This window comes from Strix uralensis, chromosome 5 (genome assembly GCF_047716275.1).
Source record: "Strix uralensis isolate ZFMK-TIS-50842 chromosome 5, bStrUra1, whole genome shotgun sequence".
Lineage (NCBI taxonomy): Eukaryota > Metazoa > Chordata > Aves > Strigiformes > Strigidae > Strix > Strix uralensis.
Window position 1 is genome coordinate 77383488 of NC_133976.1, and position 16323 is coordinate 77399810.

Here is a 16323-nt window from a genome sequence, read left to right on the forward strand (position 1 = left end):
GGAAAGAAACTAGAAGAATGGGGATAAGTGTCCAAGCAATCTTTGCAGGGAGTGACAGCATGTGAAGGGGGACCCTCACTCAGCAGTTGAGTTTGGTTGAATTAGTTGTTCAGGTATGTGGCAAAACAAAACTTGGGAGAGAGCAGAGAACCTGGATAGATGTGTCTGGCTGCAAAGAGGGTCAAAGGAATAAAGTTTGGAGTCAAAGATAGTCACACAAGGTCAATCACTAATGTCTGTGGAGTGCTGGAGCGACTGGGTGAGTGGAAGGTGTAAGTCAACATCCTAAATCAGTTGGATCTGTAGTATCTCTCTGCAGCCTGATGGGGTAAGTGTTTGGTTAAGTGATAATACAGGGCTTGCTCTCACTGTAGTAATAAATCCTAGAAATGCAATAAAATCCACATTTACATGTGGAAGGGGTATTTACATCATCCTTTCCAACACAGAGAATCCTCTTTGATAATATAACTAGTGGTGTGTCCAAAAGAAACATCAGAGAGAGCAACTCACATAGCATAGGAATGAGCCATAGTACAAGCAGGGAAAGTTTTGATCCTTGTTTTGTGGGAGTGTTTTCCAGCCAGCAGTGACCTGAGTGAGGGCTGGACTGCAAGTGCCCTCCTTCCCAGGAAAGTACATTATGTTTCTCAGCTACCAAGTCCTTCCCCCTTTCACTCTGATTAATTTCTTATGCAAAGTTGAAAAGTTCGGTGGGGTAGATGAAGCCAGATCCCCTCCAGAAGGCTGTACAGCTTGGTAACTGGATAGGGTGAGACGTAGGTTTAAACCATCATAAAGATTTGAACCTGACTTGCTGCATCACTTCTCTGTGCTCTAACTGCTGAGGGAAGGGAGCTGTAACGCCCCCCTCCCTCCAACCATGTTCTCTGACAGCACTTTTAGTGCCTCAAGCTCTTGCACACCCAATAGACCAATTCTGTGAACACAGGGGCATGAGCCAAATAACTTATTGGTCTCAGGCCTGGAGAGGTGTAGATTGCTAAGGGAATCCATGACTGCCGGTGTGCTCTAAATGCCATGCCTAGAAAAAAATTTAGTAGAAATGTTAAATCATGTGGGTATTTCTAATATGTTACCTCTTCCTTTCCTGCTTTGTTGGTTCTTCTGCTCTATGCTGGGAGGACTGTACCTCACAGGGGACCAGAGATGTAGCATTAGCTTGTTGAATGATGGTGTGAATTTCTGATCCAAGACATACAAGAACCTTTCTGAATGTTGGAGATTGCTCTTTGAAGTTCCTCAAGTACAGATCAATGTAGTAAATGAAATGTAAAGGCAAACTCCTCCTCATCCTATAGAAAAGCAATGCAGGACTGCAGTCCAACCACTGTGAAAAAGCTTGGAGGAACTGTGAAAAGTATGCTGCCAAACAGCTATTTTGGGCTATTCTGGACTGTCTGGGAACACATTAAGATGGTGGGGTCACCTTGCAGAGAAACCTCGAGATTTCACAGGAGGCTCTCAGGGTGTTGCCCTGTGTGTGGAAGCTGAGACATGGTGGCATAAGAAGCAAAGCAGTTTTCCTAAGAGATCATGAAGACAAAATACTCTTTGCAAGTTTTTCCCAGGGTCTGCCCTGACCTGGGAGAACAATGTTGGTCAGGCTAATTGGGGGAACAGAAAATTTAGGATGAGGTTCCTTGCACTGATGGTGTGGAACCTCTGTTTTGTGCATCTATACTGTGGTAAACCTTGAGTCAGCAGAGTCACTCCTGATTTGTATGTGCTAAAATGTTAGCAGGATCCTATCCTGTGTCTTCAGCACCCTGCACTTGCACGGCCTTTTTCTTGTTATGCATGAGGTTGATCTGAGACATGTTCTAGGTCATCGTGAGCTCTCATTTAACTCGTAATGGAGCGCACATTTGTCCCGGTGCAGGATTTTGCCTTCACTATGTTCAGTGACCATGGACTGATCCAAGGCCTCCATCCAGGTAGATTTGCAGTTTACAGAGCAAAAACTGAGAAGCTTCATCAAGTGGTGCCCCTCTGTGTGCATGTGTGTGTGCTTACACACACATGTGTCATCTTTCTTTCCAGCTTCTTCTCTCCCTCCTCTTTTTCCATTTGGTTCTGCTTTGCATTTTATTTCCAATGTGTTGTCCTGTTGTGAGTATTGCTCATGCATGTTGAGTTAAGGTTCCCCGAGGAGTCTGTCTGGCATTGAAAAATTAAAATTAACTTTTTTGTTTTTCGCACTCTCAAAGTCCTTTATTATAAGCTCGGGTTTTCGCTCCAGGGTAGTAGGATGTTGGGAAGAACTGAAATATGGCACTGCTGAGAATCAATTAGTATCAAAACTGCACTACTACCCAACTGCATGATGATTACCCCACCCTGCAAATGTGTTTACAGTTTAGGTCACAAGTGAAATAAGCATGTTGTATCTTATTCTAACATGTCACTCTTTTACAGACTTTCTTTTCCACCTTAGTGCTTTTCTCTCTAGATGTGTGAATTCTGTTCTGTTGAAAGCTGGGCAAAATATGTCTGGAAAGCAGACATATCCTCTCCCCTAGAAAATAAAGGAATTATCTTGCAAATACAAACCCATTTATTTCAAAGTGTTTCAGTTTGGTGGATGGCAACAAGGGGGCTTTAGTGCTACTCACAGTGAGGAAGGTGGTATCTCATCTTGAATCTACAAATCAGATATACTGAACTTGGGGGATCTGAGTTTGTCCTCTGTGCTCACTGCAGAGGTCTGAGAGATGTCTTGCATATCCCAGGCACAGGATTTCTTTTCCTCTAAGAGTCCCTACAACACTGGATTTTCTTCCACACTTAAATGATTCACACACTCAACTGAAGAATCAACTCTGATTCTGGTTATGATCTTAATTAGTTAAGGAAAATAACAGCCTCTCTGCTGTTGAATTGCTTTGCATGTCCCAAGGATATGGTAATGGTTAAATACCCTGCCAGTCTGAAGGTGAGCAGCTTTCAGGGTTTGTTGGATTCAAGAAAGGAATGAAGTGAGGAAGCCTCATCAGGTGAAGACCCTGCTGTATGTAACAATAGCTTTATCTTTGGCCTCTGATCCTCTCCTACTGTTTGCAAGACTCACTTTCTGTCCTTGGTTATCATTACACTTTGGCCAGGAGAAGAGAGATCTCATTTTTATTGTAGAGCACCCAGTTCTGTAGCACCTAGGCCTTAATGGTGGGCAAGGGATTAAAACTATGGGAGGTACTGCCTTCCCTTCCTCTGTGTCCAGTTCTGTCTACCCAAAACTGTGTCCTAATTCTGGCTGATGGCTGGGTATGGCCACTCGCCCTTTCCTCCACAGAATGCATTATACACCCTTGTAAAACTTCTTGATAGCTTTGTGGTACAAAAACGTGCGATATAAATCCAAAGGGCATTCTTTAATGTAAGGCTGTAAAATTTATGTAGGGCCCATCCCACTTTGACTCTTACTATTTTCCCTATTCTTCTTGCAGGGACCTGCACAGCATCAGGGAAAATTGGATGCATGTCCCTTCTGAAACAGAGTCCTATTCCAGATATTTGGTCTTGAGGAAGATGAAGCTCTGCCTTGCCATGGGGAAACAAATTCAGCTAACCGTGTAGCGCAGGGTGGGGGTAACATCAGCATGTTGCATGATAACTGCTTGACAGTGCTTCCTTGTTGCTTCACCTATTAAATGTGAGCATGCACGTGCCCAAGGGGAAGGGCCTGGCTGCTGCAGCGCCAGAGCCTTGTGCTCTGCCCTGAGCTTGTGTAACCACAGGGAATGCCTCTTCCTCTGACAGCCAGCCCCTGCTCTAATGTACAGCCGTGGCAACTGCTTTGCTGCTGTGGATATGAGCATATTGCCTGGTTTTCTGCTGGCCAGACCAGAGCAGCTCTTGGGCTGCAAAAAGAATCTAAAGCACTGCATCACTTGTTCTCTTTGCCATAAAGTCACTTGTGCATAGTTGAAGCAAACTTCTTTGGTCTGGATTTCATTTCACTTTGCAGCTACAGGAAGAGCCACAAACTACTCAGGTTACTTACGGTAAAAGTGAGTAAGTTTTCCCAGTACACATTTGGGTCTATTCTTGTCATGTGTAATTGTTATCAGAGCAGGAGGTGTGGAGCTCCCCACCTCTGTCCGTGCCTGACCCTTCCAGTTGGAGCAGGGCTGTGTGTGGCACTTCCAAGCAATGTGTTTTGCACCAGGCAGTGAGTTCAATAAGCCTCTGAAATTTGCTAGTTGTGAGCAGATTGTATGTGGGGTTTGGGTTCTTTCTGTCTTTTTGTGCAGTTACTGGTGGAATACACTTCTCAAGCCCCCATCTACAGGCCTGCTTATTTTCTCTCCTCTAAACCTTTCTTTGTAGGGCAAGATGAGCAAAGCAGGGGGAAAAACTAGGCTAGACATCAGTAGGAGTTTCATAACTGATGGAAACACGTATGGGAGCGTTTGCCCCTGGGAACAGGCTGAATCTTTTTTCATCATATTCAAATGAGGCAATGTAAAGGAGGAGGATGATTCTATTAAATGAGGGGGGGAGGGGTAAAGGGGATTTTCTGGCATGACTTGGGCTGGAGAACCCTCATAGTCTGTCCTGCCTGTTAACTCAGTACAGATTGAAGGCTTGATTAATAGGGTATTTCCTGTTAGAGAGACTTCAGTATATTGTCTTTCGTACTCACACATACAAGGTCACCTAATTTATTAGAACCTCAGGCACTGCCTAACCTCTGGGAGACATGTCTAGAAAGAGCAGATAGCTGTGAAGGGTCTGGTGTGAACATTTAAGCTGAGCATTAGTTGACATTTGCAGTGTAGAAAACAAGAGCTTTGCCAAACCTGTCTTGAATGTTGGCAAAGGCTGGAGACCTGCACCTGGTCAAGTTACAGTGCAAAAATTTGTACGGTGCTACTGTTAAGCAGTTGAGCCCTGATAGCTCTATTTAAGGCTGGTACTTATGAAGCAACTGGAATAACACGTTGAGTATGGTGGTAACTGGTCTCCTCTGGCACTTGAATTTAGATCTGGATTTTGTTCAGGTTTTTGGCCAGGACATCAGCTGTTTGCAAAGGGGCAAAGCAGGGCTGTGATAGTGGTTCTGACCAACCCTGGGAGCAGAGTTCCACCTGACCTTGGGATTGTCCTTAGATCTACACCAGCGGTTTTCTAATGTGTCATCTTCCTCCTCAGCTATATCTCCCTCACCTTTTTATTTCCTACTCTGGTCTAAGTGGGCAATGGAATAAAATGGCAATTGCCCTTGGGTAGCCTCCAGCAAGAAGAATGCTCCTTTGTTGACATACATTTATAAATGGATTTATAAATTCTATGTGAAGGCCACCCCCGGTGAAGGGGCCTGACTTCTCTCATGGTGCCCACTGAGCTCATCCAGGGATGCGTTGGCACTAGACCCATTTGGGAGCCTTGCCTGTTCCTCCTGTGAAATGGTTACCGCTGTACCTCTTTGCCTCAGCTCTGAGGAGCACACCCTGACCCAACAGAAGTCTCTCCATGAATCGTAGACTCTGGCATTTTCCTGTTCCAGTCACTCTAGGGGTAATAAATAGCAATTGTAATAAATAAAAGCAAATGCTATAAACTGAAGATTATGTATGAACCATTTTTCAATGGCAGTATGCACAGTTTAGTACATAAAGTACTCCCTGTGTATGGTTTAGTTTCTTCTCCAGTACCTCTCTAGTGTACCCTCTCTGTGGCAGGAGTGCTTGGGCACAGGAGGGAGGGAAAGTAGCCTTCTGCAGATGTGGGTATAGGCTGATGCACCTATAGGCTGCAAAACTTGTTGAGCAAACAGGTGGTCTGAATAAGAAATTCACACTGAAGGAGGTAGTCTTCCTTACTCTTGTGTCATGCTTCTGTCTCCATGTTTCAGAGACCTGAGGACAGGTTGAAGAAAATGTCCAGGCTTCAGCCCAGCTCCTTCTGCCTGATTCCTACTCTTTCTTGAACCTGCCAGTGTTCTCTAGTCTCAAAGTACAGTAGAAAGTGTTATTTAACAAAATATAACTTTCTCTTCCTTTAAAACTTAGCTTCCTAATTCAGTATTGTCTTGGTCAGGAGTTTATACAAAAGACTGTAAGAATTTTGAAATGAACAGAAATCTTCTTGGGTCAGTATCAGTTTGTGGAGCAGGAAAGAAGTTTAAAGGATTTTTAATATAAGGGATTTTTTAACTCTTAAGTTCTCACTAGTGCTACCTCCAGGATGGCTCCAGACTGCATAAGCAATGCTATGCAATACCATCCTTGTATAGCAGCTAAAATACAGATGCAATCCTGAGCTGGGGGTTGGGCAGGGAGGGATATGAACATGCTTATAATGCTTTAGGGCTTGAACTAGTTGCATGTGAAGCTAGCTGGGGTGTACCTACGGAATGCAGCTAATGTATGCAGCTGAAGAATACTCTGGTCAGAGTGAAACAGGCTTCACTGCATGAAGCAGTGAATCTATATATCAATATACATATGTGCATATATATATATCTCCAATCCAATTAGCTCCCCACTCCTAACTTTCTCTCACTTGAGCTGTGAAACAAGATACCGCTTCACATGTAACAAGCAGAACTTCTTGTTTCAAATTCAGTGAAGAATGTGCCATTGAGTGACAATGATTTGGCTTGAACTAGTGAGCCTGTTTTCAAGAGAAATCTGTCAGTTGTGAAGCTTCATTGCTCAGAGTTAAAGCCTCCTAAGCCAAAACCAGAGATTCAATAGGTTAAATAGATTTGCTCTTCAGTAGCAATAAGAGATTGACAAGACCAGAGGAAGTAAATGTAATGTTTTTAATGCTGATTTGAACAGTCTCCCGTGAAGTCAAAGCACCAAACGTTGGGTCTCTTTCAGCAAAGCCTAACAGCACCAAGTTAGGAACCTGCCCGGACACACCTTGTTTTCAGTATTCATCGTTGAAGGGATACTCTGGATGGTCACGCCACCTGTGGATAGGTCAGATTGAACAAGTGAGCTTCTTGGGTCAAGCAGGATATCACATCACTGATGCAGTTGTCCCGTGCCTAGCAAACCTCTTCCTTGTAATATACAGGTGGCCTTCATGGAAGGGTCTTCTGCTTATTCAGAAGCTGTCTGCTCGGAATAATCTTCCCTGCAGAGTTGGAAACAAGCCTGTACATTTAAGGAGAGGACAGTGAAGGACAATTTTTCAGGCCTACAGACCTTAAGGACAGATGGGAAACAAAAACCAACAAGAGTTTGGATGTCAGATATTCTCGCTATTTAAGTCAGTGGATTTAACTCAGGTTAGTAGAAGTGTTGTAGGGAAGGGGGATGGCTCCACTATCTGTGTGTTGTGGAAGGGGAAGACTTCTTTGTTCAGGTGTCTAGAAAGACCCTCAAAAATAAGGGATATATCTGAAGAAGAGGTGGAGACACCAGACTACTACTTTGGCTTATGCATTTAGAGCTGGCATGAACAGGTCTGGGTCTGGTATGGTGCTTTGTCCAAGTGGCTGCCCTATCTAGACTGGGTCTGTCTGTCCTCTAGCTCAGCCTAGACATAGATGCTCTGCCAGGTTAATAGCACAAGTGGCAGAGAATTTACAAAGAAGCTTTGGGGCAACCCAGTTCAGTGGAGAAAGGGATGTTCATGACTGCATACTACCAAAGGTAGAGGTGCCTCAGGCTTCATTTTAAAAAACTGCATGCTCAGGGAAGATGCACAATCCAGGATTCTTACAAAAGGCAAGAAGAAAATTCCCAGGGTCAACTGCAGGTGGAAAAATAACACTGTGTTTGCTCATCATTGGCAGGTTTGAGAGAGAGGTAGTTGAGTTTTGTTGTGGGTTTTCTTGTTTATTTGTTTGAGAAGATGATGCTAAACCACAAGCCCTGGCTTGACAAACACTTTCCATTAGCAAAGACAAAAATTTCTGATGAGCATTCTCAGGTGCACCATGGCAGCTGGATATCTTGCCTTACAGCAGAGCACAACAAATACTGGCATTTATCCCAGCTGTGAATCGTTCCAGTTTGGGAAGGATATATTTCACAATATTGAAGTTAACTAACTGGAAGGCATCAAACATTTTGAATTGGTTGTGTCAAAACATTTCACTCCAATATTCAGCCAAGCTGAAGTGTTTAAACATTAACAGATTGAGTTGGTTCAAAAAAAAAACAAGCCACAACACTTTGGCTTGTTTGGTTTCAGTATAATTTGACTATGTCTGAGTTGCCAGTGTCATAATCTCTACTTTCCATCTATGAAGTTTGCTAATCAGATCTCACATGTTCAAAGGTCTGAGTCTTTTGAGTGAAAATGATTCACTCAGAGGAGTCAATGCAGGTTGGAATAACTGGTAAGGAAGAATATCCATAGCAGAGACTGAGAGCACAAGGTAAATCAAGCAGAAAGATTAATGTAAACTTGCCCAACACAATACTTAGAGATTTCTCCAAGGTGAGAAGAAACCATTTCAGACTGACATTTCCTGAAGTACTTGTATTTTTACAAAATGTCCATTTTCTGCTCAGATGCTTAACTTGCTAACTCATTCCACTAATTGTAATATCCTGTTCCTATGGGCTTACTCACACCATTAAAACAACAGACTTGCACACAGTACTCGTGGTAGCTGATAACTGGAAGAGCCAGAGGAAACCTGGCTTTCTCCATTCCTGCTGGCATTTGCATCACAGCAGTTGAAGGTTTTGCACAAAGTTGACTAACCAAAGTCTTTCTGTATGATGGTTTGACTTTTTCAGATACATATTGCTGGATGAATTAAGAAATCTCTACGCTGGTAGCTCATCTTTGCAGTGTCAATTCCAGACACTTCAGTGTAAGAACACATAGTAGGAAGATACATGTTTAGCTGCTCCTTACATGGCAACATCACTTTTCTGAGAAGGCATTTTTCACAGCTGAGGTCAGACTGTATTTAAGCATTTTCCCCAAACGTGGCACTCCTGTGAAAAACAGACCTGGCAATGTCCATCCTATGCATCATGTTTTCCTTTTTCTCAGTGGCCTCCTGTAACCAAATTTAGTATAATAAAGCAAAGCATTTAGTTTATTAGGTTTTGGATTGGTGGCTTAAAAGTTCTCCTGTGGGCATTTGCATCCTTTAACTTTGCTTCTGGAAAAGGCTCTTGCATTTGCACCAAGGTTACGTTTTGTGTATACGCTCACTAAAAGTTTAAATGATATTATTGCTGAACTTAGATATGAAAACCCAATTTCAAATACCAAAACACACATAAGAATCTGCTAGGCCACTTGTGAGAAGCCTTCTGAAACTAAGTGCTACTGACTGATGGAAGCCTATTTTAAGTTTTAAGAAACTGAAGCTTCAGAGCACCTGGCTGAGCTTAAATGTGAAAGATGAACTTCATTATGATGCTTTTAACTTAGTTCATATTTCCTAGCATATTTATGCAGCACAGTAAGTGGTTTATTTGTTTCTTTGCAACATTCCTCCCACCTTTTGAGCAATGGTCAAAGTTTTGGAGTGCTATTAATGCTGCTATCCAGCTTCTCATTATTTTTAGTGCTTGAGCACACTACAGTTTGGCAAGACATAGATAATCCAAGCTAACAAGAGAAATGCATGGAAATTAACCTCTAGCATTTGGCTACACATTGAGTGCCCTGAAATGGGGAAAGCTAAAGTTTGGCCATAAACTGTAGATGCTCTTGAGCTGAAAGAAAAACAAATGGCCTCATTCTCTGGAAGAGGAGATACTGGGTCAGTCTGAGCCTTCTGGGGTAGTGCAGCCTTCAGGTGAAGCAAAGCTACATTGGGTGGAAAGCTTTAGATCACAAGCAGCAAGAGACCAAGCCTTGTTAGTTCTCAGAAGAGATAATTATGAAGTGGTCTAGCAGTCAAACAAGCTGCATGGTTTTCTGCTTTCCATATAAGAAGGTACAACTCAAGATGGAAGCAGAAGAGGGAAACTGATGAAGACAGCGTAGGAGGAAAGGCCAAAACAAGGTTTCTGACCACTTGTGGTCACTAAGAGGTGTCATCTTTTATGAGAAAGTTGGGTAGGCAAATTTTGATGTTCTGACCAAAGTATTAAGCAAGAAGGAGCAGAGCTCTCCCTAAATTAGCCCTGTGGTTTCATGTAGCAGTGTTCTTAATTCTTAGGCTTCCAAATGGCAATTTAGGACAAGTTGCCTCTGGAAACACTAGGTTTACAATCCATAAGCCATTGTACTTGAGCAGCAACATGGCTTGCTGAGCACTGGAAGTGAGGGTGAGAAGGAGGGGAAAGACAAGAAAGTGCTACTATTTGAGTTTCACCTCTGATATCCAGGCAGGAGCAATGCTACACCTTGTCAGTGGCTGAGACTGTCACAGAATCACAGAATCATCTAGGTTGGAAAGGACCTTGAAGATCATCTAGTCCAACCATTAACCTAGCACTGACAGTTCACAACTACACCATATCCTTCAGTGCTATGTTGACCCTACTCTTAAACACCTCCAGGGATGGGGACTCCACCACCTCCCTGGGCAGCCCATTCCAACGCCTAACAACCTGTTCTGTAAAGAAATGCTTCCTAATATCTAGTCTAAACCTTCCCTGGCGCAACTTGAGGCCATTCCCTCTTGTCCTATCGCTTATTACTTGGTTAAAGAGACTCATCCCCAGCTCTCTGCAACCTCCTTTCAGGTAGCTGTAGAGGGCGATGAGGTCTCCCCTCAGCCTCCTCTTCTCCAGACTAAACAACCCCATTACAACATACAGCAGAAAGCATTTAAGGAGATGGAGCAGAGATGGAATAGCCAGATACAGTCACTTTCTACTAGGTGGGCTTTTGACATCTGAGCTGCAAACAAGTATTGCACACTTATATTTGCAATGGGTCTAGAAGCATATTCAGGCATTAAAGACCTCCCATATTTAAGCCTTACCTTAAAATAAGGTTGTTTAAAAAAAAAAAAGATATTAAAAGGAAGTCATTTTTTTTTTTTAAATCCTCTGAAAGGACAGGAATGTTTTGTGAGGATCTAGGATTCCTCCTGGACTTACATTAACAGTTCCACATAACGAACGTTTTTGTTCAGGGCTTCAATCTCTTTCATCTCTTTCTCAGTGAGGGAGAAGTCAAAGATCTAATGGAAGGAGATGTTAGGCGTAAGTTAGCATTTCTTGTCATAATCAACATTCGTATGTTCCAGATTCCAGAAGTAAAATCCCCCCTCCTCCCCACTGTCTCCCCCACAAATTCATACTTGCTTACATTTATAGGAAAGTCTTGAGGACATGAATAAGTATGGTCACATTTGTTTACACTCTTTTGAGAGAAGAGAAAGGTAGTCTGGCAAGTACTGGACCACCAGCTTTGAAAGCAATACATTGGCAGGGAAAGCAGGGAGCAGTGTGGTTACTGAGTGCTGCAAGGGACACAGGAACAAATTCTTCACCTTATTTGGGTGTTGTGGTCAAGCCAGATGCTTTCTGGTGGTGTGGTTATAAGCCTTTCTGGCACACCTGTATGCAGAAACCCTTCCTTAACAAAGCTGCCCTATACCTGAAGAGGCAGTTGTTCCTGAATAACCTACATCCAGCAACCTTGGGCTACTGCCCTACTGAATTACTTCATCTTGCTTGTACTGCTCACTGTAGCAACTGCTGCTCTGGGATACACCACCATCTGGAACTTTAGCTACTCCACAGGGTTAAGCGAGACCAAAATTTCCTTTCTACTTTGCTCTATTATTGTCATATCATGGTACCGTTAAGTGATGGAGACAAAAAGCATTAAATGTGGCAAAGTTGACACTGGTCAAGCCTTATGTCTACAGAAAGAAATGGGAGAATTGCCTTCTATAAAGGGCTAAGCCCATGTAAGTGAATTCATCCATGCACCACTGGAGTACGAATTTACCTGGAAATTCTCTCTGATGCGTTGTGGATTGAAGCTTTTTGGGATGACCACCACCCCTCGCTGGATGCTGAAACGCAAAGCAACCTGTGCAGCTGTCTTGTTGTACTTTTTGCCAATGGCATTCAGCACAGGATCCTTCAGTAAAGGAGGGGAGGACACATTTACCCTGGAAGAAAATTGGCAAAAAAAGAAACAAAAAAATTCCTCCTTCTCTTTAATGTCAAAACATAGGGGCATCTACTTGTCTGTGGACAGAATACTGCACCTTTTAAACAATTACTGTGAAAGATGGGGGAAAATCTTTGCCATTTATGTTGGCAGGCTGTCAAAGGCAACTTCCTATGCCATGTCCTAACATTGACTTAGTTTCCACTTCCTCACCTAAGCTTCAACATTCCCAGTTACAGACACTCACTTTCTGTTAGAGGAGACCTAATGTGACCTCCTATACGGACACTTGGCATTTCTGGATGACAGCATGCAGCATGAGTGTTGCAAGTTTACATTCACAACAGTAATATTTAGACACTGAAGTTCAAAACTACTTTGAAAAATGGGGACAAAGGTATTTTGCACAGAGACCCAGCAGTGGAGAACTATTATTCTTTTCCTAGATATTGTCCTTCTATTAGAAAGTAACACGGGGACTTACCAGGTTTCGTCCCTTGAAGTTCCCAGTGGGCTGTACCCAACAATAACAATGTCGTGTTGTCTGCAAAATTCTAAGAGTTTAGGTTGGGTGAAATAGGGATGGCATTCGACCTACAAAAATAATGTAGAAAGAATGATTAATCAACAGGACCAGATACAGAAGCAGATGGTGTCCCAATATTTGTGACGGCTACAGACCAGGTGATGTTTTCAGGAAAGGATACATGTAAGTTAAGGAATAGGGAAATTCAATCTGTGGTTACTGTTCTAATTGTACATTGTTGGGTGATGATATTTTTTTTTTTGGTGGATAGCAGACCAACATCTGTGATTATAATTTGGTAGCAGGGTATGTTTATTGGCCCCCAGTGGAGAGGTGGCAATAAGTGGCGGGAATGAAGGTGAGGGAAGCTCACTAGAGAAGTTGGCTGAGAAGGTAACCCATCTTACGTGGGTCAGACCTTTGTTTCTCTGCCTCTTGCATTCAGGATGACTAATGTGATGTTATTTTTAGGGGAAGTGTTGGTATAAGCTGTCCCAGATAGAAAGGTGAGGGGGGGATATGTAAAAGGTGAGACATCTCCATAATGGGAATGACCTTGTTACAAGCTCTGCCCTCCCACATTGCAAATACTGTTCCCTTACAGGCAGGGATTTTCTGGCTGGGTTCTCAGTCTCTGGGAAAGGGATGTCTACAAGGTGACAGAACAACCACTGTTTGCAGGTAGTCTGAAGCTAGCTGGCACATCTATGCTTGCTGGCTAGCTACCCTAAGCTGGGTTTAATCTTTTGCCTGGTTTTCCTCAACCCCAGGAAGCAGCAGCAATGCTCAGTGCAGTCTTAGGGGCATGCCAGAAATGGCAATTGCATTTTGCACCCACTGGGCATGTTAATAGAGTGAAGGGTGCTGGAATTTCCTCCTCTCGCAGGCTGTCTTTCCCTGCAGGCTGAAGACAGAAATGAAGGCTATGGCCAGCCTCCCTGCTCTGCCCCAGGTCAATCCCAGCTCTCCAGGCCACGTGCTGAGGGTGGGAAGTTGGTCCCAGTTGGTCTCTGGCCTCTTCTCTGATACTGCTAATGTGGGTATTTGTTTGTGCCAGATGAGTCAGAAGAGCTTCCCAGTGATTTCTAGGAAATGCAGTGATCTGCCAAATGCCAGAGTCAAAGGTATTGGGCATTCAGATGGGTCATTGCCACTTACCAACTTCTCTGAGCCCCAGTACTGTAATTTAACTCAGACATGCCTGTCATCATCGTTGGCTTGTTCAGCTCAAGGAGGTCACTTAATGGAGTCTCCTCTTTAATTTAGATTTTTCTCTAACTCTTACTGACATCTTATAGGAAAGGCACAAAAGAGCAAGTACAGGCAATTTAGGAGTTCCTTCTAATGGCTTTCAGTCTTGGGAAGCTTAGAGTGATTCAGGATCCCCAATATGTAGGGTTGTTTTGGTTTGGTGTCAGCTTAGGTAGAAATGGCTTAATTGAGGACTAGTTAGGTCTGAATGATTTCTCTTCAGAATTTTTTGGACTTGAAGTAAGGTACATGGCAGAGATTTAAGATCTGCATTGACTCAGCATTCAACCTTGTTACAGAGCTTTAGCACAGAGGCACCAGTTTTATAGTCCTGGAGCAGGAACTAAGAAGAGTGATCGTTCCAGCACCTTCAAATATTTATCTTTAGCCTAGATAGGATGAGTAATATTTTCAAGCTAGATATGGAAGTGTGACAGTATGGAGGGCAGCATCTATGGCAAAGCGTACGTCACCTTCCTGCACGCGGTGGCTTAGGCCACATGTTGCCTCTGTGTTCCCTACAGGGTAGGGACACCATGGCAGGCACTGCCCTCAGCTTGCAGTCATACCTGGTTACTGACGGGTTTGTACTTAAGTCCTGGCTTGTTCAGAATCATCTCCAGCTGCCTGCGGTTGAAATTGGATACTCCAATAGACTTTGCCAAGCCTGCATCTTTACATGCTTCCATAGCCTGCAAAGAAAACAAAGACCAGTGGAGTCCCATGTGTTGGCTTGATTCCTTGGAGCATATGTTTCAGAGATAGGTAGAAGACAGTCCATTATTGAGACTGCAGAAAAACCTTTGCTGCAGCAGAACTAACAGCTGTATTAGCATGAGAGCTGGTGCCATCCCGCTAGTCTAAACTACGTTCCTGTGTAGACCCACTTTCCAGACCAAACCCTAATGTTTTATACCTCCTGTGAGGGTAAAATTTGTCTGGAGAGCAGAAAGATTAATCTGAGATATAGATACTTAAGTGCCAGACATCTGCTTTCAAAGAGTTTCGCTTACTTTATGCTGCTTTAGCACCGCCTCAAAGCTGGAGAAGGGAGAGTGAACAAAACAGATTGCTTTCCAGATAAGTCAGTTTATTCCTTTTGATTGTACAAGTCTCCATCCAGTGAAATCCCCTAAATATCTGGCAAGGCATATCACAAAAACAGCACAGTATGGTACATCACAAAACTTCAGTACGGTATAAAGCAGTTAAAAAGGGGGGAGACAGTAATTCTAGATATTCTGCACTTCAGACAAATCCTAATAGCTGAGAAAGCCTTATGAATACTGGATATGAATACATGCCCTGGTCTTCATTAGCTTCATCTGCTGAGTTGTTAAGGGGAAAGAGAGGCCTTTCCTATGGTCTTCCCCTTTGCTCCCAGAAACTCTGCACACAAATGATTCAGTGACTGTCTGAGGCAAAGCAGACCCCACAGTGGAGCTGGATACCCCTCCTGATGGTTTTGTTATTCCCTTCTGTCTCACAGGAGCTGAAAGCAGGGAGGTAAGAGGCACCATGTATTTGATGACCTCTAGTTGGCCTCATATGCTTTGTATCACTGTGACAAGTCAGCAAATATAGTCATCTGGAGCCATTTTTGCCTGTTAACACCATACTGAGAGAGTGAAATTATCTGGATTGAGTTTAACCAGTTTTATTTAGATTGATGCTATTATTTGCAGGCACTCACCACCACCTATTTTTCTCTTGGCTTATTAGCTGAAGAGAGTGACCTGCTACAATATATCCTTTACAATTAAGCACCAGCTTGATGATAAAAACATAACAGTGTTCGGACAGCTGTTGCTTTCAACATTTGAGCAACTAGCCTGTGAAAGAGAGGAATGAACTGCATCAGCCAAAGACAAGGGTAACATAAACAGCTAATGTGGAAGTCTGTGTTCCCCCTGAAACCCAGCCTGGATGGCTCAGCTGCCAGGGGAAAGCCCAAGCCTGCCCTGGGCTGTCTTCCACTCTGAACTTTCACTCAGAATTTCACCCATTCTCCACGTTTATCTGCTGCATCTTACGTAAAGCTAAACTGGGACATGACTATCCAGATCTGGATGACGAAAGATGAAGTGGAGCGTGTAGCAGCCCATGTTCTCTCTCTTGGTGTGAACTGGGCTGAATTAGTGATGCTTGTGCAGCAGACCTGATGCAGAAGGAGAACTGACCAGCTTTGGCCATGAATTAGAGTGTCCAAGGCTTCGAAAGGCAGGAACGTGAGGAGATTGCTAATCTTACTTTCTGCCTCACCTGACACATCCTGAAGTCAGATGGCTGTAGGCTTAAGGAGACATCTGGCTATAGGACTAGAGAGCATCACAAACAAAATTAGGATGCAATCTTTCAGGCAAATACTGCTTCCCTTCAAGTTTTCTTATCAGATGCATTCTCATCTGATAATTAAATGTAAAAGTGAGTGGACTTGTTCTGATGGCAAGGGTTTTGTTTTGGGGTTTTTTTGTTGTTGCTTTTTTGTGTTTGTGGTTTTTTTGTGGTTTGGTGTT

At 43.3% G+C, this 16323-nt stretch overlaps 1 protein-coding gene across 1 annotated transcript in view; it reads right to left on the minus strand.

Annotated features, from left to right (window-relative positions):
* Positions 1 to 6776: 6776 nt before the first annotated feature.
* Positions 6777 to 16323, minus strand: part of AKR1D1 (aldo-keto reductase family 1 member D1) — a 35779-nt gene continuing 26232 nt past the window's right edge. Inside the window, exons 5-9 of the mRNA XM_074869474.1 lie at positions 14377 to 14499; positions 12515 to 12624; positions 11863 to 12028; positions 11004 to 11086; positions 6777 to 6943 (exon numbers count right to left, since the gene is read on the minus strand). Of these exons, the coding sequence (XP_074725575.1) occupies positions 6901 to 6943; positions 11004 to 11086; positions 11863 to 12028; positions 12515 to 12624; positions 14377 to 14499 (525 nt within the window). The 3' untranslated portion in view covers positions 6777 to 6900. The remainder of the gene's footprint in view (positions 6944 to 11003; positions 11087 to 11862; positions 12029 to 12514; positions 12625 to 14376; positions 14500 to 16323) is intronic.